The sequence below is a fragment of the Engystomops pustulosus genome, chromosome 7, assembly GCF_040894005.1.
Source record: "Engystomops pustulosus chromosome 7, aEngPut4.maternal, whole genome shotgun sequence".
Classification (NCBI taxonomy): Eukaryota; Metazoa; Chordata; class Amphibia; order Anura; family Leptodactylidae; genus Engystomops; species Engystomops pustulosus.
The window spans coordinates 156012765-156036737 of record NC_092417.1 but is presented as its reverse complement, the minus strand read 5'-3'; the positions used below and the strand labels follow the sequence as shown (position 1 = coordinate 156036737).

The window sequence follows — 23973 nt, the reverse complement described above, 5'->3', positions numbered from 1 at the left end:
TAAACCAATTTAAACGTGGTGTAAATGCATTGTTAACACAATGGTGCTCATTTACTTACCTGTCTGCTGTAGTTCACAGAAAGTGCATTGTCCGACGATCCTGCACTGTCCTGCAATTCACTAAGATTGTGCGCCCGATATCCTGCATGTGTCGCTTCGCCGCTCAGGTCCGATACAGTTCACCATCTTGTTCCTGGTGCATGTAAGTGCATTGTCTTGTGACACAATTTGAAAGTTAACCGGTTCGCGCCCGTCCGCCGTGTATTCACGGCGGCGGTCGGGTCGCGCTGCATGGAGAGGGCTCACGGGCTGAGCCCTCTCCATAGCCGGTAAGTTTTTGCTGCATATTGCAGCAAAGGCATACCGGTAACATCTGCGATCGGTGCTAGCACCGATCGCGGGTGTTTTCACAGCGTGGGCTGCCGCCAAAGCTGCCGGCAGCCTCAAACAGATATCGGCGCATGGGCAATCCGTCTCCATGGAGGCTATTTCGTTTTAACCCCTTCATTACAATGTGCTGATAGCACATTGTAATGAATGAGGAAAATCCCCATATACTGCCATACTGTAGTATGGCAGTATATGATAGGATCGATCAGACAACTTAGGGTTAAAGTACCCTAGGAAGTCTGAAAAATAGTATAAATAAAAATAAAAAAAAGTTAAAAAAAAAAAAATTATAATAAAAAACCCTAAAGTTTCAAATCACCCCCCTTTCCCTAGAACTGACATAAATATAAATAAACATTAAAAATCATAAACACATCAGGTATCGAAACGTCCGAAAATGCCCGATCTATCAAAATATGAAAACGGTTTTTCAATGCGTTTAACCCCGTGACGGAATATAGCGCCCAAAGTCGAAAATGGCACTTTTTTGCCATTTTGAAAAATCTAAAAAAATCTATAAAAAGTGATCAAAAGGTCGTACAGTCCTAAAAATGATATCATTGAAAATATTATCAAATTTTGCAAAAAATGACACCACCCACAGCTCCGTACACCAAAGTATAAAAAAGTTATTAGCGCCAGAAGTTGGCAAAATCAAAAAAATTATTTTTGTACAGGAGTTTTTTAATTTTTGTAAATGTATGAAAACATTATAAAACCTATACAAATTTGGTATCCCCTTAATCGTACCGACCCAAAGAATAAAGTAGACATGTCATTTGGGGCGCTCAGCGAAAGACGTAATATCCAAGCCCACAAGAAAATGGCGCAAATGCGTTTTTTCACCATTTTCACTGCATTTGGAATTTTTTCCTGCTTCTGAGTACATGGCATGGAATATTTAATACCATCATTATGAAGTGCAATTTGTTACGCAGAAAACAAGCCATCACACAGCTCTTTACGTGTAAAAATAAAAAAGTTATAGATTTTTGAAGGTGGGGAGTGAAAAATGGACATGAAAAAACAGGAAAGGGCCCGGTCCTTAACCGGTTAAATCCCGCACTCAGTCCAAATCAGTCGGATCGTCCAACGGCCCGCCCCTGATTTTTGTCACATGAAGCCAGCACAGCCGTGCCAATAAACGATTGCTGCGACACAATCCCAGGGTAGACATTTGTTAAATACCTGTCACAGCCGTGTAATCCCCGAAAACGGCGCACAGTCCTACAAAAGTGCAATTTGCAACCCCTTATAAATGAGCTCCAATGGGTTTTTTCACAGCTTGGACAGGTATCCCCATACTTTTCTGGATATCCAAGGTCACTCAGTGGCTGCTGCCAGATTGTTCTATGTGCTATCACAACTTTCAGCAAATAAAGCTTGATGGCTGATCCTGGGGTTGGGGGGCGTCAGGGAAGTTTTAGTCAATGTTTTCCTCTTAGGGTGCGGTCACACGTCGCGTTTAACGCATGCGTTTAAAAACGCATTGCAATAGCTGAAGAGTGATTTGCCTAATTAAACAGCTGTTAACAGGTGTGTTTACAAAACACAACTGTAAACACATTGTTAACGCATGCATTAACATCACAGTTAACATATGTTTGGTAACACATTGTTAACACATGTGTTAACATCACGTTAACACATACATTTGTTAACACATTAGTTAACAGCTGTTAAATTAGACAAATAATCTCTTCAGATGTTCGGCAATGCGTTTTTAAACGCATGCGTTAAACGCAACGTGTGACCGCACCCTTAGTTGACACTTGTGAGCCAATTTACAGCTAATTATTGTTCGTAGTCGACTACAACTGAATCCATTTAACACACGAATTTCCAGTGGATGGGGTGAAAACTTTCCACAGTATTAATTACATAGTCTTATGTCACACTTCATACAGGGCAAGTGTGGAAAACCTAGTAAATGGGCCCATTGTAGCCTAATGTCATTTACATAGTGTAATTTATCGCTGTGCTTATTTCCCTATATGAGGTTCTCAGATAACATGTAGAAATAGTAAGTGATGCCTTCTCTGCCCTTCCTTATTATGCACATTGATGCTTTGTGTTTGCAAGTGAAAATTAAGTCTATGATATTTGTATCTTCAATAAAACTGATCATAACTTGATATTGCCATAAGCGATAGGGGTCACTGCTTCTGCTTCATCTGATTTCTTTCCTGGTCATTACATGTTTCTACTCAAATGTCTAGCATGGCCATAAGGATGCAGAGAAGGGACGGCAAACTCCTTTTCACTGCAGCCCATATCAGCCTTGTGTTTGCCTTTAAATGGCCAAATGTAATTTTATTACTGCATAAATGTTAAGAAAACTGTTTAGTAGATACATTTATACAGTATTACCATTACAATCATTCCTTTGAGGGCAATTACAAAGCTGTCAATTACAAAGAGTCACTGGCATGGCCAATATGCGGCACTATAGTATCCAATAGTCACAGTCTCCTCACACAGAAGCCAATAGTCACAGCACCTGCACAATTCTCTTTTTTTCATCAGAAGTCAGTGTCAACCAGTAGTGTCAGTGTCTCCAATAGTCACAGTGCCCCTTTTAGTCAATAGTCACAGTGCTTCAGCAATATCCATTGGTCAAAGTGCCCCAAGAATAACCAACAGTAGTGTCAAGGCCCCCAATAATCCCTGCACCCCCTTTAAGTCAATAGTTACGGTAACCTCTTTTAGCCAATAGTTACAGTGCTCCCACGGTAGCTAATAGTCTCAGTGCCCCCACATAGTCACAGAGTCCCCAGTAGTCAATAGGTACATCGCCCTACAGTAGGCTATAGTCACAGTGTCCCCACAGTAGCCTATAGTCACAATGCCCTGGAGTAGCCTGTAATTACAGTGCCCCACAGTAGCCTATAGTCACAATGCCCTGGAGTAGCCTGTAATTACAGTGCCCCACAGTAGCCTATAGTCACAATGCCCTGGAGTAGCCTGTAATTACAGTGCCCCACAGTAGCCTATAGTCACAATGCCCTGGAGTAGCCTGTAATTACAGTGCCCCACAGTAGCCTATAGTCACAATGCCCTGGAGTAGCCTGTAATTACAGTGCCCCACAGTAGCCAATAGTCATGGTTCCTGTCCCACAGCATCCAACATTCACATTGATTCAATAGCCAATAGCCTTTTCTATAACAGGGCACATAGATGAGGGTATTGTAAGGAGCAGGCTACAGAAAAGGAGGCTTTATGATATCCCTCCATTAAAAAAAACCCCAAACATGTACTCACCTTTCCCTGCTTCCCCAAAGAAGCAGCATTCCTCTTCTCTTTTCCTGGCGGGCCTTTTGTTTGACACCCGTGATCTAGATCTTTCAAGTCAAGTCAATAATTTAGACAACTCGTTACATTATGCAATAAATTGGCACACCAAGGGAGATTTACTAGCTTCCTGAAAGTTAGACAGACAATGTTAAAGTTAGACCGTCTAAGTCTGATTTAATTCTTCCTATAAGTTGGCTTGGTTTATATTGACTGTACAAACAGGGCCTTCTAGAGCTAAAAACAAGTTGTTTTGGCAGGCCAAGTGCATGATGATCCTCAGCACTTCTAGATCCTGCTAATGTTTCTGAGCGTTATGGATCAAATCTCTTCTACTTCCTGTGTGCAGGAGACAATATAGCAGCTATTTTCCAGCCATCTTTGATTGACAGCTCTCTCTGTATTCAAATAGATGGTGATCAGTCAGTCACTGGTAGGACCGACCCAATGACTAGATGGCTATTTCTAAGCATAGAAAGATATAAATTAATATAATTCATGTTGAAGCTCCTGCTCTGTAACATGCTTACCGGCAATTTCACAGCGATTGGTTCCTTTTGACTGGAGATATACTTGCCCACACTGTTTGCTTCTGTGCAAGATTTATGAGATTGAAACATTTTGTTATATTTCTTAATTTATGGCTGGCACATTACTAAAGGTGTTAAGTAAAGTTTGTCTTGCCAGTTGTATTGCATCTGATTTATCTCCTGCTACAGCCAGTTGTCTTACATCTGGTTTATCTCCTGCTACAGCCAGTTGTCTTACAACTGATTTATCTCCTGCTACAGCCAGTTGTCTTACAACTGATTTATCTCCTGCTACAGCCAGTTGTCTTGCATCTGATTTATCTCCTGCTACAGCCAGTTGTCTTACATCTTATTTATCTCCTGCTACAGCCAGTTGTCTTACATCTGATTTATCTCCTGCTACAGCCAGTTGTCTTACATCTTATTTATCTCCTGCTACAGCCAGTTGTCTTACATCTTATTTATCTCCTGCTACAGCCAGTTGTCTTCTGCTACAGCCAGTTTTCTTACATCTGATTTATCTCCTGCTACAGCCAGTTGTCTTACATCTTGTTTATCTCCTGCTACAGCCAGTTGTCTTACATCTGATTTATCTCCTGCTACAGCCAGTTGTCTTACATCTGATTCATCTCCTGCTACAGCCAGTTGTCTTACATCTGATTCATCTCCTGCTACAGCCAGTTGTCATACATCTGATTCATCTCCTGCTACAGCCAGTTGTCATACATCTGATTTATCTCCTGCTACAGCCAGTTGTCTTACATCTGATTTATCTCCTGCTACAGCCAGTTGTCTTGCATCTGATTTATCTCCTGCTACAGCCAGTTGTCTTACAACCAGATGCAGGTTTGAAATAAGCATAAAGTAGTTTTTCGTTTGTAACATGAGACCAAATGATGTCATGTTATTAAGAATTTGTGTGTTTTCTGTGTTTTATCATAACACTGAAGCTTTGCATATGTTGATTTCAACACTTGTTATCTGGGGGGATTATCCATCATGAGCTTACACGTAGCGAGAAAACTTACTAATATACTGTTGGCTAGCCCTCGGGTGATATAAGTGGCAAGCAGAGGTCAGAGCTGTCAGCTTGCCACCTCATATTGCTCAGGCACCAACTTAATCCTGGGCTGAGGCTCAAACTTGTTATATTCAACAAATGGCTGAAGAAAAGTAGTTAATTGTCTGCAGATGACGCTGGCACATTTCCTTTTCATAAAACTTTTTATAGAGAGCGGCCTTACTTCCAATTTCCCACACAGTAGGGCGTGCAGACCTCTGGAGATCATCCACAAAACAGCAATGAAAGTTAAAATAAAGTTGATGGCAGACAGTGAGTTACTGGGTCTCATAAATTTATGTTACTGCGTCCTTGAAAGGAAGGCAAGTAATAAAACCAGATGGCAGTGACACTGGACTGTATGGGGGAGATTTCTCTACGCCAGTTTTCTGGAGTAGAAGCAGTGAAATGAATGAAAATTCTTGCGGAATGTGGGCGTGGACTAGGTGTAGAGGGGGCGTGGCAGCTGGAGAAGTGGGCGGGCTTAGGGGCGTTCCCTCCCCATGCCTGCGTAATTTTGAAAAACCTACAAACTTGCGTTTATAGATTTTACCGCAAAACTACACCAGGTGGAGACCTATCATACGCTGGCGCGCAAACGTCCGCCTATGATGAAGCTGTATTGGAGATGTTCAATGGGATTTCCAAACTGAAAATTGATAACTTATCCTTAGGATAGATGATCAATATCAAATCAGAGGGGTTTGACACATGGGGCCCCCCAGTGATCTGCAGTCCGTTGGGGCTACTGTGTAAAATATTATAGCTCAGCCAGTCAATGGGACCAGTCTGCAAAGGAGGTGTCACAGGTAAGTGGAGCATTAAAGGGCACCTGTCACCTGATTTTACCCCATTAAACTATTAGCCCTCTCAAATAGAGTCTGAAATGTCCTTTCTAGAATTTCCTCCTTTTTGTGAAATTTCACCCCTTTACCTATTAAAAATAATAACTTCTACAGTCCTGTGAAAATGAGCAGAGAAGAGTCATGTGTTTCATATTTAGAGGCTGAAGGGGGAGTGTCTGTTCAGTGTCTGTATTCGGATGACATACCTGGAAACATGCTTTTTGGTTCTGTGAGCTACAGAACTGTAGATACAGGCAGTTAAAGACACAGAAACATAGGTAGAAATATGAGCTGCAAATAAATATCCAACTTTTACTGTCTGTATCTGTGGTTCTGTAACTCACAGAACCACAAGCCTGATGTGAAAGATGGGATTCTTATCTTTAATATGACACCAAAGGGGTCGCATGGTGATGGGTATAATAGAATGCAGCCTCTAAAGTTGACTGATCTCACGTAAAAATGACTCTTCTCTGCTCAATATCACATGAATTTGTAGATTTTTTTTTTTTTAGGTAAAAGTATGCACCAGCTTTTTTTGGTGCATCTTTAACATAGGCACGGTCCAACTGAGCACCGGGAACACCCCCTTCAGGGACGAAATTTGTGTCGCGTGAAAAATAGTGCAGCGGTCGCACGCAACCCATATGCGGCGCGGACACTTCTTAAGTATATGTGCACATAAAAGAATGTGCACCACAAAAAAAGATGGCGAACTCTGTCGGACTTCAGCGGGGAAGCGTCACTTTCATGGTTTGGGGCGCACGATCTATGAACTCCAGTGGACGGGTAAGTAAATGTGCTCCATTGTAATAACCTAGCGTCATGAGCAGCACTACAGCAGGACTGTTTTTATTCTATGGAAGTAAACAAACATGTTTCCATTCCCGAAATGTATCCATCTATAGTTCTCTGATCTGCAGTAATTCTATAATATAACTACTTTCCGGCATCTGTTTATTACATGTGGACGCTGGGATGTACGGTATATACTGCCTGCTGTGAATTAGCGTTGCTGGAAAAGAAAGAAAGATGTTTACCGTACATAACTCTGATATAAAAAGGGCACAAAGGACATTTTATAGGACATTTATAGTACAGCAGAAGATTCTTTTTGAGTACAGGCGGTCCCCTACTTAAGGACACCTGACTTACAGACGGACCCCTTTGCCTTCTGTGACCTCTGGTGAAGTCTCTGGATGTTACTGTAGTCCCAGACTGCAATGATCAGCTGTAAGGTGTCTGTAATGAAGCTTTATTGATAATCCCTGGTCCCATTACAGCAAAACATTTTGAAACTCCGATTCTCACTGGGGCAAAAAAAAAATTTGTCTGCAGTTACAATTATAAAATTTACAGTTTCGACTTATATACAAATTCAACTTAAGAACAAACCTATGGACCCTATCTTGAATGTAACCCGGGGACTGCCTGTACTTTCCTTTGGGACCGAAATGAAAAATTGACCAAATTTTAATACATTTAAAAAAGATTACCGTAATTGGGAACATTTCTGTGTGAATGTGCACAGATCTGTAGGTAGAACAGATGGTTGTTTAGTGATCCCACTCACTGGCTGTGGGAGAATCCTTTCGGGAACCTTGCTGGTTTTAGCATCCAAAAGAAGTGAACATGTTTGTGCTTTTGGTCATGTTAAACCAGGGATGGAAAAAATACAAAAAGCACATGCAAATCTTCATTGTAAAGCTCAGCAAAACCCTGTTTGATGGTCAACAAAAACAGATAAGGGACTGTCCAAAGCTCTGTACACATGAGCGAGTGTACAGGCTGGAACGTCCTGCCTGAACGCTGGCAATGGAACCAAACTGACATGCTGTTATATCCCTGGTCATGTGATGTCACACAGGTGCACGGCTCGTTATATCCCTGGTCATGTGATCTCACACAGGTGCACGGCTCGTTATATCCCTGGTCATGTGATGTCACACAGGTGCACGGCTCGTTATATCCCTGGTCATGTGATGTCACACAGGTGCACGGCTCGTTATATCCCTGGTCATGTGATCTCACACAGGTGCACAGCTCATTATATCCCTGGTCATGTGATGTCACACAGGTGCACGGCTCGTTATATCCCTGGTCATGTGATGTCACACAGGTGCACGGCTCGTTATATCCCTGGTCATGTGATGTCACACAAGTGCGCAGCTCGCTATATCCCTGGTCATGTGATGTCACACAGGTGCACGGCTTGTTATATCCCTGGTCATGTGATGTCACATAGGTGCACGGCTCCTTATATCCCTGGTCATGAGATGTCACACAAGTGCACGGCTTGCTATATCCGTGGTCATGTGATGTCACACAGGTGCACGGCTCCCTTATTTCCCTGGTCATGTGATGTCACACAGGTGCACGGCTCCTTATATCCCTGGTCATGAGATGTCACACAGGTGCATGGCTCCCAACCGTCCCGATTTTGACAGGACTTTCCCGTTTTTCTTACCTCTGCCCCGCATCACGGGCAGCTGTCAGATTGTCACGGATTCTCCCCCCAGGTCCCGCTGTGTCCCGGCGCTGTGTCCCAATAGTAAATACTTTGAAAGCCAGAACTGATAGTACAGAATGGCTTCTACAGACATCGGGAGGGAATCCTTTTCAGAGAAGTGTCGGGCTTAGCGGAGAGCAGGGACCACGTCATCAGCTTCAGATCAGTATCTGTCCATATATGGTCACTACATCTCCTAGGGTTCCCCAGAGCAGACATCGGGCAGGGAATCCTTTTCAGAGAAGTGTCGGCTTAGCGGAGAGCAGGGACCACGTCATCAGACTCAGATCAGCATCTGTCCATATATGGTCTCCAGGGCTTCCCCAGACACAAGCTCTTTATTTAATTACATAAAGTTTTGCCCAGGCTGAGATTCAAACCTGGGACCCTCTGCACTATAGACAGGAGCCTTAACTAACTGAGCTATAAGCCCAGTGATACAGAGCTGAGGATTTCTGGTAACTAAGAAGTGTTATCTGCCATTTGACACTGTGACACAGACTAATGCACTGATATATAGAGAGGGATCTTCTCAGAGATTATTATTGTAATTATTGAGACTATTATTATTATTATTATTATAAATGTTATTATTTTTATTATTATGGAGATGATGATTATTAATAATAGTAAAAATAATAATCATCTCAATAATAATAATAATAATAATCTCCATAATAATAATAATAGTCTCAATAATTACAATAATCTCTGAGAAGATCCCTCCCTATATACCAAGGCATTAAATCTGTGTCACAGTGTAACAGTAGTCATAGTTCTTAGTTACCAAAATTCTACACCTTGTTAATCACTGAGATTATAGCTCAGTTGGTTGGGGCACTGTGACATTATTGTACATGGACACTGCAGGTTCTGGGTTCTAATCCCAATGAGCATAATATATATTTTTTTTTTATTGAGATCATTTTTATTATTATAATATGGCAAAAATTTGGGGCGTGGCCAGGGAGTGATTGGGGGTGTGGCTTAGGGGGATCCGCTAAAACAGGTTCACTTTAAGTATCTGGAGTAGTAACCATAAATAAATTCCGCCAGTATATGCTGTATATTATTTACTATACTGAAGAAAAATGAATGCTGACACTTGGTAACATGGGTGCCTTAAATAGTTATTTTTGTCAGAGGAGGAGGGGGGATGTGTGTTCCTTTGGCATATTTTACAGCACACATGTAAACCAGAAAATTGCAAACTAAATGACTGGAGCAGAATGTAACAATTATCCCTTTATTGCCCAGAGGAACCCATGGAGCGATGGAACAACAGCCGCCTTTGCTGCAAACATAGTCTGAATATTTTAGTGTGAACTTCTTACTTTGCTATTTTGTTACTCACTTTGTGTGACTTGTCTCCATGATATGTGTCACAGAGATAAACTACTGCAAAGGAAAAGCAAAGTGGTTTTACAAGGCATCTACTGCACCAGGTGACAGATATCCTTTTGGCTCACAGTTTTGCTACATATTTATTACATTTTCTAAGCTTTTCTCTGGTTCTAAAGGAATTCTAAATTCTGAAGGAATTCTCTGGTTTTGGTATAAAACACGCCACCAGCAAGCAAGGATTTTCAAAAAATACAATTAAATCTCAGCAAGGAGGAGCTTTTCCTAATCAGAGATGTGTTTAGAGCTAAACTGTTTTAATTGGGAACAGGCATAGGGCAGCACGGTGGCTTAGTGGTTAGCATTACAGCCTTGCAGCGCTGGGGACCTGGGTTCTAGTCCCAGGGTCAACATCGGCAAAGAGTTTGTATGTTCTCTCCGTGTTTGCATGTGTTTCCTCTGGGTCCTCTGGTTTCCTCCCACAATCCAAAAACATACTGGTAGGTTGATTAGATTGTGAGCCCCATTGGGGACAGGGAATGATGTGACAAGCCCTGTGCAGCGCTTTATAAATAAAGGAATTGTTATTATTGTTAAGCAACAAGTGTTTGCTGGTAATGAGTGCTAAACACGTTCTACTTCATCCTGATCGCAAGTGGTCAGGGAGAAGTTCCTCCCCGCTGTCACGAAAGACGTGACATGACAGCTGTGTATATACTGTGTATAAATATTACGGTAAAATGACAATACTTACAATGTAGCCTAGTGGGAGATCCCCAAGTGCTTTGCTCATTTTTGGATGATCATGGGTTAGATGTGCAGATGATGTCCCCTATATTATATGTGCATCAAGTTATAACAATAATGTGTTTTAACTTCTAGGTTACGCAGAAACAGCTCCTCCGATAAACTGGTCAAAGATGCAAAGGAGAAGAGTAAGAAACTGGAGAGAAAAGTTATGTCTACGTCCAATCTTTTCAGTGGTAAGAGTATGACGGTGTTAGCAGGTGGAAATTGCAATCAGTTTTATGGAAAAATGTGCTTTGTTCCTGTTATATAGGGGGCAGGGCTTATTAAAACCCCAACAACATGTGGGTGATCCTTACCAGGTTGGGTAGTTATGGTTTTGGGGCTTCTAGAAACGGTTTATAAAACCTTTACTGAAAAATACACATAAAAAATATACATGTTTTATGATATACACACAGCCTAGTAATATAATAGTTAGCACATTTTCCTTTATTTTTTTCATTATAGCGCACACAGATTACGCAGCGCTGCACAGAGCTTGCCAAATCAGTCACATTCATTTTCTTGTTCCTATATCTCAAATTTAATGAGTCACCTCAATTTCTTCCAGGTTCCTCTTCATCCAAACGGGGGAATTATAACATAGGTGAGTATTTAGCTCTTGCAGACACCTTCTTACTACACATATATGTTCTAGTTTCATAGCTGTTGGAATAGCATGATCGGGAAGTGCTATGCTGTAAGTGCTATGATTATATGTAAAAATGAAGGGATGGTCCCACATGGATAGCAATAGACAGTTGGGGTACATTCATACAGTCTTCTAAGGGGATGTATATGCGGCCGCAAATTTGTGGCCGCATATACATCCCCATAGATGGCAATGGTGGTCCGGCGGTGGTTCTATGCTCTATCTCTCCGTGTGTGTGCGGCCGTGCGCAGCTTATCTCTCTGGAGGGGTCACCTCCTCCTCTCCAGCGCACAGCGATATGCCTACCGGGCCGGGCGGAAATACAGCTGTGTAAATGTACCCTTAGGCTACATGCACACGGCCGTATAAATAAGGCCATATATATGGGCATATATACATCCGGAATACGGCCCCATGCATTCCAATGGGCAATACGTACATCCATGTACATGGCCGTATTGTCCACCATACCGTAAGCGAGCCGTTTAAAAATATAGAGCATTTCCTATTTTCCACCGTATTTCTGTTCCATATGGCCCATAGTAGTCGATGGGAACGTATATAAAATATGGGCTTAATACATGCTACATAGGGTTGTGCACCGTATGCTGCCGTATATATATGCAGTATTCAGAACCAGTGGGAGGTGCGTTCTGTCAGCCGGCCAATAGTCAGCCATCCATCATCTGCCAGCCCACCGTATATTATACGGTACGGATACGGTGCAATACATTGCCATACTGATGCAATACGTCCCATATTTAAGTCCAGAATACATCCGTGTATACAGAACAGAAAAGACCATACGGTCGTGTGCATGAGGTCTAACTAATCATTGAACCAGCAATCACTACAATGGGAGATCCCAATTTTAAAAATGCAGTGGTGCCCATATTGTTAGCATTGTCAGTCCCACAGAAGTGAAGTCCCGTTTTTGTAAGATTGAAATAATATTTTTTTCTTACATTTGAGACAGATGTCCAAATATACAATACAAACACACAGGGGGTAGATTTTCTCTTATTTTCAGTGCCTGGATGATAAATCTCATATTTTTCCAGATTGTTGAGCAGTAATATGGGGTTTATTCATCGGTTTACACCACTCCAGACTTTCTTGACAGAATTCTGCTACTCTTTTGTTAAAGGAAACCTACCACTTACAAGTGGTAGGTTTAGACACATATACATGGCACCAGCTCAGGGTGAGCTGGTGCCTGAGCATATTTTTGTTAGGGGAACAAAGCCCCTATCGCCGTTTTATAGGTTATATTAACTTATAACTCGGCGCACCGCACTTGGGCACGGCGCACTATGCGCGTGCCCGTGCGTGCGCCGGATTCTAACGTGCTGGAGAGGCGGTGACGTCACCGATCTCCCCGGCACACGTACGCCTGCGCAACTTAGCACGGTGCGCCGTGCCCAAGTGCGGTGCGCCGAGTTATAAGTTAATATAACTTATAAAACGGCGATAGGGGCTTTGTTCCCCTAACAAAAATATGCTCTGGCACCAGCTCACCCTGAGCTGGTGCCATGTATATGTGTCTAAACCTACCACTTTTAAGTGGTAGGTTTCCTTTAAACTTTATAATTCAGTTTATTCACTGTACCCTGCACTTATTACATTGTTGAAATAAACTTTCCTTAAATAGAGTGGACAGACAAAAAAAATTGTTAAAGTTTCTAAAGGCGTAATTCTTTACCACAAAAAACAAAGAAAACGCTATTTGAGGCTGTAGCTCTCTCATTCCTTCCCTTTTTCCCCACCTAGTAGTTACCTGTTTATCTACAATTCTTTACAGAGCTAGATCGTATTTCACCGAATAAATGTATCCACTTACTTAGCTGAATTATCATCCATGTCTGCAACAAGTTCAGTCCTATGAAGCTTTAGCCTCCTCTCCTTATCTGTCCTTCCTTTTTTTACTTGAAATCATCAGTATCTGAATAAACTTTCCTTGCATATTCAGGTAGATAAGAAGTTGTAAAAGCTTCAATCGGCTTAAAGGAAATCTACCATTTGTTTTTATACATTGTATATAAAATAAAATAAAACAAAATAATTATAACATTCAGGATCTTGGGAAAGCTGGGTTGCATGTTGGCTTTGTACATAAAAACATTACACAGAGCTTCCTGAACTGTCCAGACATCAACCTGAGCTGCATGACTCATATACAGCAGCTGGGTGATGGTGCAGCGATTGATTACTTATGCCTGTCAGGGACAACACAGTGATGACATATTCTCTGCTTATGCTGGGCAGGATAAGGCTGAAGCAGAGCATATTTAGGGTAAGAGGAGAAGCGCCGGGCCAGCCACAGGAGCAACAGGGCCTCATTATCATAATGTTTTTTTCAGCAAACCCACTCAGCTCAGGGATTAAACAAGATATGTTTCTGCATCAGTGTAGCTACAGCATTCTCAAGGTATGTTTGGTTCATAATGCATAAAAGCAAATGGTAGACTTCTTTTAACTCCATACAGAGCTGGATTGTATTTCACCAGATATAGCAATCTCTTTACAGAGACGAATTATCAAGTGAATTATTATCCAGGTCCGCAAAAAGTTCAGATTTTAGAAGCTTTAGCCTCCTCTTCTTATCTGTCTGCCCTCTGAATACTGATATTATATTGTGATATTATGACCTCGGTGTCTACACAGATGGAATGAGCGTTAAAGTTTTCCTGCGTGGACGACCAATCACAATGTATATACCTTCCTGCATTAAGAACCACGATGACCAGAAACCAGAACTTCCCAGTGAGAAGCTGCAGCTAGAATGGGTGTATCCTTGATCTGTGTCTAAGTAAGAAAACCTGGTGTCCCAGGAGAGCTTCCAGCACATATGTCTACAGTGTCTATATGCTAATAATCATTCATTGTGGGGCCATAAACCGGGGCCTATGGGTGACATATGCCAGTGGGATACATTGGAACTTAATGTAGTAGCTAAAGATCTTAGAAAATCTTCTTTATATATAGATTCAGAGAATATATAAACATTCTCCCTAACCCTGAACTTCGACCCGGATGATTTCCTTAACTCTTCCTGCACCCACAGTTATGGTTGTCGTGGGCGCGATGCACGAGTCAATCTTCGCATGCTGCAGTCGGGAGAAGTTATCTACTTCACTGCCTGCGTCATAGTCATCTGTGATGTGAACCGCGGAACCCAGCGCCACTTTTCACGGCACACGGACTGTGTCCGCTGGTAAGTCGGATAACTGGAAGTATGGAAGTGGCTCCAACAGGGAGGGTTGGATGTGGAGAATTTTTGATTTGGAATAGAGGGTCCTAATAGGATTGTAACCTGTCTAGCATCTTTGTGTACTGGGTAAATTTCGCTCCATTACTCATACCTGGTAATGGTGAGGAAATGACGGCACATATGTGACGTGCTGCGGCTTATAAAAAAAAATACAGCACACCCTAGAAAGCATTTGGCGCCGGGCCACAGGTGTAAGCCTGGCCTAGGGGCAAACACAACAATAGATCAGAAATTACAAATACTTGATTCCAAACACATGATTTCATCTTCGGTGTATAATAGACAAAGCCATTGCTTTTATACCAAATTTAATTTCTAATGCCGTCATACATTTACACTGGTTGTCTGATTTGGAAACCCTATTGTCAGATACTATATTAGGTTTTTCTGAGGTCAAGGGTCTTAAAGGAAATCTACCATCAAAATCCATCATGATAAACCAGGGACATTACTCATAGATCCGGGCACCGTGGCTGTAGTAATCTTCTTATATGTGTTATCCATGGTCTCCTTTCTTCTAAAATCAACTTTTAAAATTATGCTAGAAGCTAGAAGGGCTCTGGGGGTTGTTATTAGAGTCCTTCCGTGCTTCAGCTTCACAGGCTGTTACACTGTGCATATCACTTCTCCCTTCCACTGTGTGACATTACAGCAGGTAGATGGGATGTGCTGAGTCAACAGGTGAGAAAAGAAGACAGTGTAACAGCCTGAGAATCTTCAGCACGGAGGGGAAACCCTATTATCAAATACTATAGTAGGTTTTTCTGAGTTAAAGGGTCTTAAAGGAAATCTACTATGAAAATCTATCATGATAAACCAGGGACCATTACATATAGATTCAGGCACTGTGACTGTGGGAATCTTCTTAGATTTGTTATCCATGGCCTCCTTCCTTCTAAAATCTTCTTCTTCTTCCTTTTAAAATTGTGCTAGAAGCCAGAAGGGCTCTGGGGGATGTTATAAGAGCCCTTCCATGCTGCAGCTTTACAGGCTTTTACATTGTTCAGATCACCTTTCCTTCCTACTAGAGGGAAAAAGGAAGTTTTTCAGATGTAGTTTTTGATGTCCAGACCAGGAGTGGAGTGATAATAGAGGACCTGTAGATTCTACCAATGATAAGTTCTCACCGATTATGATCTACACCTGCTTTTGGCTTCAAAAACTGCATGTGTGGATGCACCCTTAGTATTCCTGGTGTCTTATGGGTCTAATTACAGGTTGTCTCTAGTCTCCTGTGTGAATAGATCGGTAGTTCTCATGGGCAGTTCCATAGAGGTGAAAGAAGCAATAGTTATTTCTGTGCAGTATGGATCCAGTATTGTTCTTGATTCTGTGGAGTCCAGTGGCCAAACATTCTGAATTCATGTCCTGTTTTTTTGTTAAATCCCTTTTGGCCCTTTTCCTGTCCCTCTGTACTTTAGAGCAGTGGTGGCGAACCTATGGAATGGATGCCAGAGGTGGCACTCAGAGCCCTTTCTGTGGGCACCCAGGCCTTCACCCCAATACATAGTTTGCCAGATATGTCTCAAGGCTTTCTCCTGTGGTCCAAGACAGCCGAGGACAAGCAATGCTCAGTGCTATTTTAAAGCAACATCCTTGGCTGCCAGGACTACAGGAGGAGCCAGAAGGTGTGGATAGAGATGGATTGTCATTTGAGCTCCTGCTCTGGGTCCCCTGATTCTCTCTCTTCAGGGGACCCTGGAGGGAAGCTACAACCCAAATGTCTCCATCATCTTTCTATTGTATTGGTGAACTCAGGACACCAATACGATTAAAACCTGTCCTACAGCAAGAAGCAATAAGTTACTGCTTAAATTGTCATGTTGGCAGTTTGCGACATACAAGTGGGTTTTGGTTGTAGTTTGGGCACTCTATCTCCAAAAGGTTCGCCATCACTGATTTAGAGGATAAACATAATAGAAAGAGAGACTTTCCACAGCTCACAACTTCTTTGACTTCATTTTATTTCTTAAACAGTGTATTCATTTTGACTAATCCTTTGTTCTCTTTCCAACATTGACTCTTGTATAGTCTGGCTGTCCACCCTGATGGAGTGAGAGTGGCCTCTGGACAAACAGCTGGAGTGGACAAGGACGGTAAGGTGAGAACTTTCTTCTGTTTCAATATCATCACTCCCAACAAATAAAACAAAACTTTTCCCCTGCTGCGTTTAGTTCTGATCTACGATCCTCCACGCAAGTATTTATTTTCATATGTGCCGTAGTGACATGCCAGTATTCACAATGTCACCTTTGCAGCCAATCACAGGCCTCATTACTCACATGCTGTATACCACTGAGGCCAGTGATTGGCTGAACCATGACATGATGTAAATGGACACATTATAGCTGCTGGATAGTAGCACAGCACTGAAGACAATCAATAAGTATGGCTTATATTATTTTATTACATTCACCAGCACTTGAGGCAATTTTCAAAAAATCTGAATACCCCTTTAAGATCTGAATAAACTCCATTAATCTGAAAAGCCTGTATTGCGACTACTTTACAATATTTTAATTTTATTTGCCTTCTGCCCTCAACTGGCTACAATCATTTGCATTTCTAATTTTCCTTCTATGGGCATCTCCTCATTTTGTTACAAAGTTTGGAATTTCCCCATTACATTCTCTCCCCTATTAGTCAAATGACGTCTTCTTGTGAAAAGATCAATTTGACTAATAGGGAATTTCTGCAGCTTTCTATATACACTTCAGTGTTTTCCTTTGCTAACCCTTGACCTCTTCTTCAAGGTAATTTTCCAAAAAAAACAGCGCCACCTCTTTCTACAGGTTGTTTGTGCTATTGCAGTTTAGTCCTTTTTTTACTTTGAGCTACAATAGAGGACAAAGCTTATTTTACAATAAAATAGCCATTTCTTACAAACTTTGGGCATATGAATTATATACAGTTCAATTGATATCCTCTATCAGTCAATCTCATAGACAGTGAATGGGAGTGGCGGAGGTGGTCACGTGCTGTACTCTGCGATTTTCAATGTTCCCATACTACTGAATGGAGAGGTTAGGACCTGCCACTTAATTCTATTAGTGAGGACAGAACCCCTATTCTCTTAGGAATCCTTTACTGTGAAATGGAGTGTACATTGTTTTTTCTTCTTACTAGTTCACACATATTTGGGATAAGTTTCAGAGTTATACATTGGGGATAAGACACCTACTGTATAAGGGGGAAACTTTAGTCTTTGGTCAAACAAAAATTATTACACTGTTGGTGGACACAGTATAGGAAACCACATTGTGCTTTATGGATGGTCCCCTACTTAAGAACACCAGCCTTACATACGACCCCTATTTACAAACAGACATTTGGATGTTGGTAATTACTGTATTTTAGTCCTAGGTTACAATAATCAGCTAACAGTTATCAAAAGTGTCTGTAATTAAGAATGATTGTTAATCCTGGTTCTGATGACAATCCAACATTTTTAAAATCCAATTGTCACAGAAGCCAAACTAAATTTGGCTGAAGTATAAAATATACAGTTCTGACTTACATGCAAATTCAACTTAAGAACAAAACTGCCTGTACCTTCCTATACAAAAAATACCACAATGGATCCAATGGGGGTATATGCTTCATCCCTCTTATGCATTTAGAGCTTTCCTCATATATACAGAGATGTGAATCGAACCTTAGAAGAATATTATTTATAACACTTCCAATCCCCTTATCTCTGCAGCCCATGGTGTTTATATGGGATTCCACATCACTTCAGATATTACATCAGATCGGTTTGGGCTTCTTTGAAAGAGGTGTTGGCTGTCTTGCCTTTTCCACTCAGGTAAGTCTTCGTATGCAGCAGCATCTGCATGTCTTTCATTTCCCTTGTATGTTCTGAGAATTAAGTCACTTTTCTATGGCATTGTTTTGGTCAGTAGGTTACACCAGTAAAAACTGGTGAACATCATAGCATGACCTTGGTGCCCCAAAATTCTTATTTGCATATAAGTAAAGATGAACATTTCTCAGCAGTTCGGGACACAGGTATACTTGTGTTACAAAACACTTCACTTACAAGAACAGATGCTAAAGGACATCTATCTACAGGATGAAAGACCGTATGCAAATTAGCCTGAGAGGCTCCTATGGAGCCTGCAGCCCCTCAGGCTCATTTGCATGGAGTCCTTCATCCTGGTGGGAGATGCGCTTTAAGTTTATATGTAACCAGAAAACTGACTGCCTCACTTTAAGGACCAATTCACATGGCCCTGGTCATCCTATGAATCATGGATCCTGCCCTGTTTCAAAGACTGACCACAGTATCGAAGACCGGACTCTGTGCATCATAGTGATATATAATGTATGGATTCTCTTCTTCTGTGCAGGAACAACAGTAGCGAACTGTAATCATGATAATATATCAATATGATGTCCTGTCCAAGACACTGTGACCATCCTGTGAAACAGGACACTGCACAGTCCATTATTCACGTACCGATCACAGTCGTGTGTTCTAGACCTAAGGGTACATTCAAATAGCCACTGTTTTTGGATGTGTGCTAGACGATTTTTAACACCTAGCCCACATCCTCATGAATTTCAATAGGGCCCACTGCCTGTGCTGCATATTTTAAAGAAAGTTCTATTCTTGCCTGTGTGTGAGGCTCGAGCACAGATTTATGTGCAGGCAGTGGCGTAACTAGGAGAGACAGGGCCCCCTTGCAGGCTACTGCATGGGGCCCCCTTCCCACTTAAAAAATATACATATTAGTATACTCACACATGTGAGTTACAATTACATATAAATACACTCGTGCACACACAGCATACACACACATACAGTGCCATATGCAACATACTCACATACAGTGTATAAAGACACCATATACACATCACAGATACTGCATATATACATCACAGTACATGTTATATACATATTATGCTGGACAATGTGCAGTACAATATAGATATAATGGTGCACATCCTCCATTCTTTATTGTGTCAGGTCGGACGACGGGGCCCCCTGACACTGCAGGCCCCATAGCGGCTGCTATGGCTGCTACCACTGTAGTTACACCCCTGTGTGCAGGAAGGATAAGGTCTCTTTCAGGGCGTTGTTTTTCACGTCTGTGGTTCAGTGATTTCCACGGACACCTCAGAAAGCCATAGATTTCTAAGGGTGTTTTCACTTCGGGTTGTGTTTTCACTGATCCATTGTCCATGGAAAAAAATTACGATACATGTCCTATTTTTTTCATCGAAGCAGATCACGGAAGGCAATAAAAGTATATAGGTCCGCAAAAGAAACCAACAGATGAAACCTTTTTTTTTTTTTTAGTGATGAGCTGTAAAAACCAGCTGTAATGTCGGAGACAAAACGCAACGGATGAGCTACTGAAGCTCAACATCAACACCAGTGTGAAAGGGTGATTCGTTGTGTTGTGTTTTTGGATGAGTTTGACACATTCCAAAGGCTTGAGCCTTGATCACATGCTGAGGTTACATTGTGTTTTAGCACATGCAGTGGAAATGCAATGTAACCTCAGCATGTGATCAAGGCTCAAGCCTTTGGAAACCCGTCCAAAAACGCAACGCATTGTGTGAACGCGCCCTGAATCTAGCCTGGGCTAGGGTAGCTGCATATACTGGGAGCTATCTCTTCAGCCTGTGTTCAATCTAGGAGTGGGAGGATGAGCTGCTGGCAGCCTGTAGATAAGGGGAAACAATCTGCAATCTTTTTCCTGTAATCAGAGCGTACTTGCTCAATGATCACATTTTATGGAGGTGGGTCACCTGTTCACTCCTTCGTGCCAAAAAAAAGCTCTTATCGGCTTTGCGTAAAGTAAACCAAAGAGAAAAATGTTATGTATTTGGGGCTGCAACAACACTAAAATAGCCATTTGCTTAATAATAGTTTTTTCATTCTGCAGAAGTAGTAAATTATATTCATTTTAGAATTTTTTTTTTGCTTCAACCTGAATGTATTTTAATATGTTTAATTGTTTTCTCAGGACTTTGGCCAATATCTTGGTGTTATAGATGACTGCAATGACCACGTGTTATCTATCTGGGACACAGCCAAAGGAAATAAGATTGCAGAAACAAAGGTGTGTTAGTATTATTTTGGGATATCGACCTGTCTGGGTCTTTTCCTTAACCTTTTTTTATTTATTTTTTTTTTATATTTCAAGGAATCGTCTGTCACTATACTCTATACTGAATTTTTTTGGGCTTGTGACTGGTTAACCATATTACTTTAAAGGTGCCGACCTATGGATACGAGTTTAAGTACTCGTACAGTTCTGCATTACTTATACCATTAACTACAATTTAGAATATAATAAATTAAAATCATCAGATTAATCTTTTGGTGAGCAAGTAAAGTACAATTAAGATCTATAAAAACGACAGAACCTAGGTCTCCCCTGCCATACACAGACTGGACTATTTGATGTGTATTGGGGAGGGGGGGGGGTATTCCTACTCTTCCCTAATGCAGTTTTGAGTAAATTGTTAGTGAAAAAACAGTGATGTGGGTGCGCTTCCAGGTACATGTGCCGAAACCATGAGACATGTAAAGCCAGTTATAGTCTTGATAAATGATATTTTTTTTAAATTATTTTGTAAAATTGACAATTCGTTTTGACGCTGGACCAGCTTCTTCATCAGGTCAAACACTTAAAACAGGATGGAGCAGGCAGCCGGGCAGAGTCAAGAGAAAAATATTTGCCAATCAACAATGACTAAGGATGGACCTGCACACCACTCAGTCAATGTCTAATTGGCAACTATTTTTCTCTTGACTCTGCCTGGTTGCCTGTTTCATCCTGTTTTAAGTGTTTTTTGGGCTCTCTGCCTGACTGTAGGGGAGACTTTTGCAGCATCCATAAGGTACCACAAACCTTTCCCCAAGTCCATGTGGGCTGGATATAATCACTGGGGCACATTTACTTACCCGTCCCTGCGCTTTCCCTGATCCGGAGTGTCCGACTCTGAATGAACTACGCGATTCATATATCTGGCGCCCGATATCCTGCATGGGTCGCTCCCTGCTCAGGTCCGCCGTAGTTCACCTTTTTCTTCATGGTGTATGTAAGTGCATGGCTTGTGACACAAATTTAATGTTAAATCCCGCGTTCTGTCCAAATCAGTCAGATGGCCCGCGCCCCGATTTCTGTTGCATGCGCAATGCGATGCGCCAAAATCTGATCGCGTGCGACACAATCCCCTTCTAAAACACTCTGTCCCAGCGGCGCAATCACCAAAAAACATTGGGAAAAATGTGGACATGGGACCCTTAGTAAATAAACCCTCAGCTTTGCTTTTGGCGCCTGCAACCAACAATACATGTTTAGCCTTTATAATACCAGTGCAGTTGTAATAGAAGATAAGAATGAAGATGGATATAAAGTGCCCAATCTTTATATTTTCTTGGGATGCATGAGAGTGCCAGAGATACCTTTGCGCTGTGCTCAGCAATTTCTGACGCTCCCATAGTATTGAATGAAGCGCCACAACGTATGGTTGACGTGGTGTTCCATCAATTCATGAAAATCGGACCCTTGTTCTCATGATCAGTGGGGGTCTGAAAGGTCAGATTGCTATCTGTTATCCTGTGGATAGGGGACAACAGGCGAGCTTGGTACAACCCCTTTAAGATTAATGCCCACAGACCGCACAGAGCACAGTAGCTTGGACTAATTTCCTAGAGGAATCTTATTTTGGAATCTTTTATTTTCTTTACCTGTTTACCTTTGTTATTTCTAATATTCATGCTTACTGTTACTCTTCTCTTTCTGCAGTGCACAAATGAGCCAGTGCTTTGTGTTGCTTTCAACCCCGTGGACAGCTCTTACATTGTCACCGTAGGCAAGTCTCATATTCACTTCTGGAGCTGGAGCGGTGCTTCACTTACCAAAAAACAGGGCATTTTTGGGGTAAGTTACTCGATTGGGCTTTTTTTGACAAGTAATATTTTCAAACTGAATAATTCATAGATGATCCCCGAATGTTGGTCATATGCGTTGCTGGACTCCAGTACAGGACTCTGTTATATTTGGCAATCTCATAGATCAGGGGTGGCGAACCTATGGCACGGGTGCCAGAGGCGGCACTCTGAGTCCTCTCTGTGGGCACCCAGGCCATCACCCCAGCATGATTTGTGAATTTGCCCTCCTCCTTTAAACTGTTCTGGTGTCGTTAGGAGGCTGAACAATTGAAAGTTGTCAATGAACAGAGATGAATACATTTCTGCTTAAATTGCTGCGCTGGCACTTTGCAATAAGTTTGGTTGAAGTTTGGGCACTGAGGCTCTAAAAGGTTCGCCATCACTGTCATAGATGTTTATTGCAGCCGCAATTAATGTAGGACTGTGGATAAATTCCCCATATACGCTAGTAGGTTTTCATCGCCCATACAGTAAACATGCAATGCATAGTATAAATAGTACCTTAGCTGCTGGACATAGCAGCACCATACCTGAACATGGATTGTGCAACTTAGCTGCATAGAGATAAATGGAGCTAGGCTGCAATACTGGAGCAAACCATGACCGGATGTGACGCTGTTTTTGGAAGAAAGCAGCCATGTTTTTCAATCTGCAGACAACCCCTTTAATACTCTTAATATTCTATTCCCCTTTTAGAAGTATAAAAAGCCTCGCTATGTGCAGTGTGTGCTGTTTGACCGAACTGGAGACGTTCTCACTGGAGACTCAGAGGGGCAGATATTAACCTGGGCCAGAAGTGCAGCAGATACACGGACATTAGGCAAAGGTGCAAAAGGTGAGAAGTCATCACATGGTTTCTGTGTTTCAATAGCCTATTGAGACAATTTTAGTAATTTTAAATTGTGCATTAAATAAAGGGGCACAAGCTTTTTTTTGTCTCCTCTGAAATGTCAACCTACATAGTGGACTATGGCTGTGGCACCAGATCCCCCTGGGTGCGGCTGGAGGTGGCGCACCAGATCCCCCCGGGTGCGGCTGGGGGTGGCGCACCAGATCCCCCCGGGTGCGGCTGGGGGTGGCGCACCAGATCCCCCCGGGTGCGGCTGGGGGTGGCGCACCAGATCCCCCCGGGTGCGGCTGGGGGTGGCGCACCAGATCCCCCCGGGTGCGGCTGGGGGTGGCGCACCAGATCCCCCCGGGTGCGGCTGGGGGTGGCGCACCAGATCCCCCCGGGTGCGGCTGGGGGTGGCGCACCAGATCCCCCCGGGTGCGGCTGGGGGTGGCGCACCAGATCCCCCCGGGTGCGGCTGGGGGTGGCGCACCAGATCCCCCCGGGTGCGGCTGGGGGTGGCGCACCAGATCCCCCCGGGTGCGGCTGGGGG

The 23973-nt window shown here is 42.4% G+C and overlaps 1 protein-coding gene across 2 annotated transcripts in view; it reads left to right on the top strand.

Annotated features, from left to right (window-relative positions):
- Positions 1 to 23973, top strand: part of EML3 (EMAP like 3) — a 53381-nt gene that overhangs the window by 13927 nt on the left and 15481 nt on the right. For both annotated transcript variants that reach the window (XM_072118475.1, XM_072118476.1), the window contains 9 exons: positions 10850 to 10950; positions 11328 to 11363; positions 14073 to 14196; positions 14473 to 14622; positions 16711 to 16780; positions 18383 to 18484; positions 20655 to 20750; positions 22446 to 22580; positions 23288 to 23426. In XM_072118475.1, coding sequence (XP_071974576.1) covers positions 10850 to 10950; positions 11328 to 11363; positions 14073 to 14196; positions 14473 to 14622; positions 16711 to 16780; positions 18383 to 18484; positions 20655 to 20750; positions 22446 to 22580; positions 23288 to 23426 — 953 coding nt within the window. The remainder of the gene's footprint in view (positions 1 to 10849; positions 10951 to 11327; positions 11364 to 14072; positions 14197 to 14472; positions 14623 to 16710; positions 16781 to 18382; positions 18485 to 20654; positions 20751 to 22445; positions 22581 to 23287; positions 23427 to 23973) is intronic.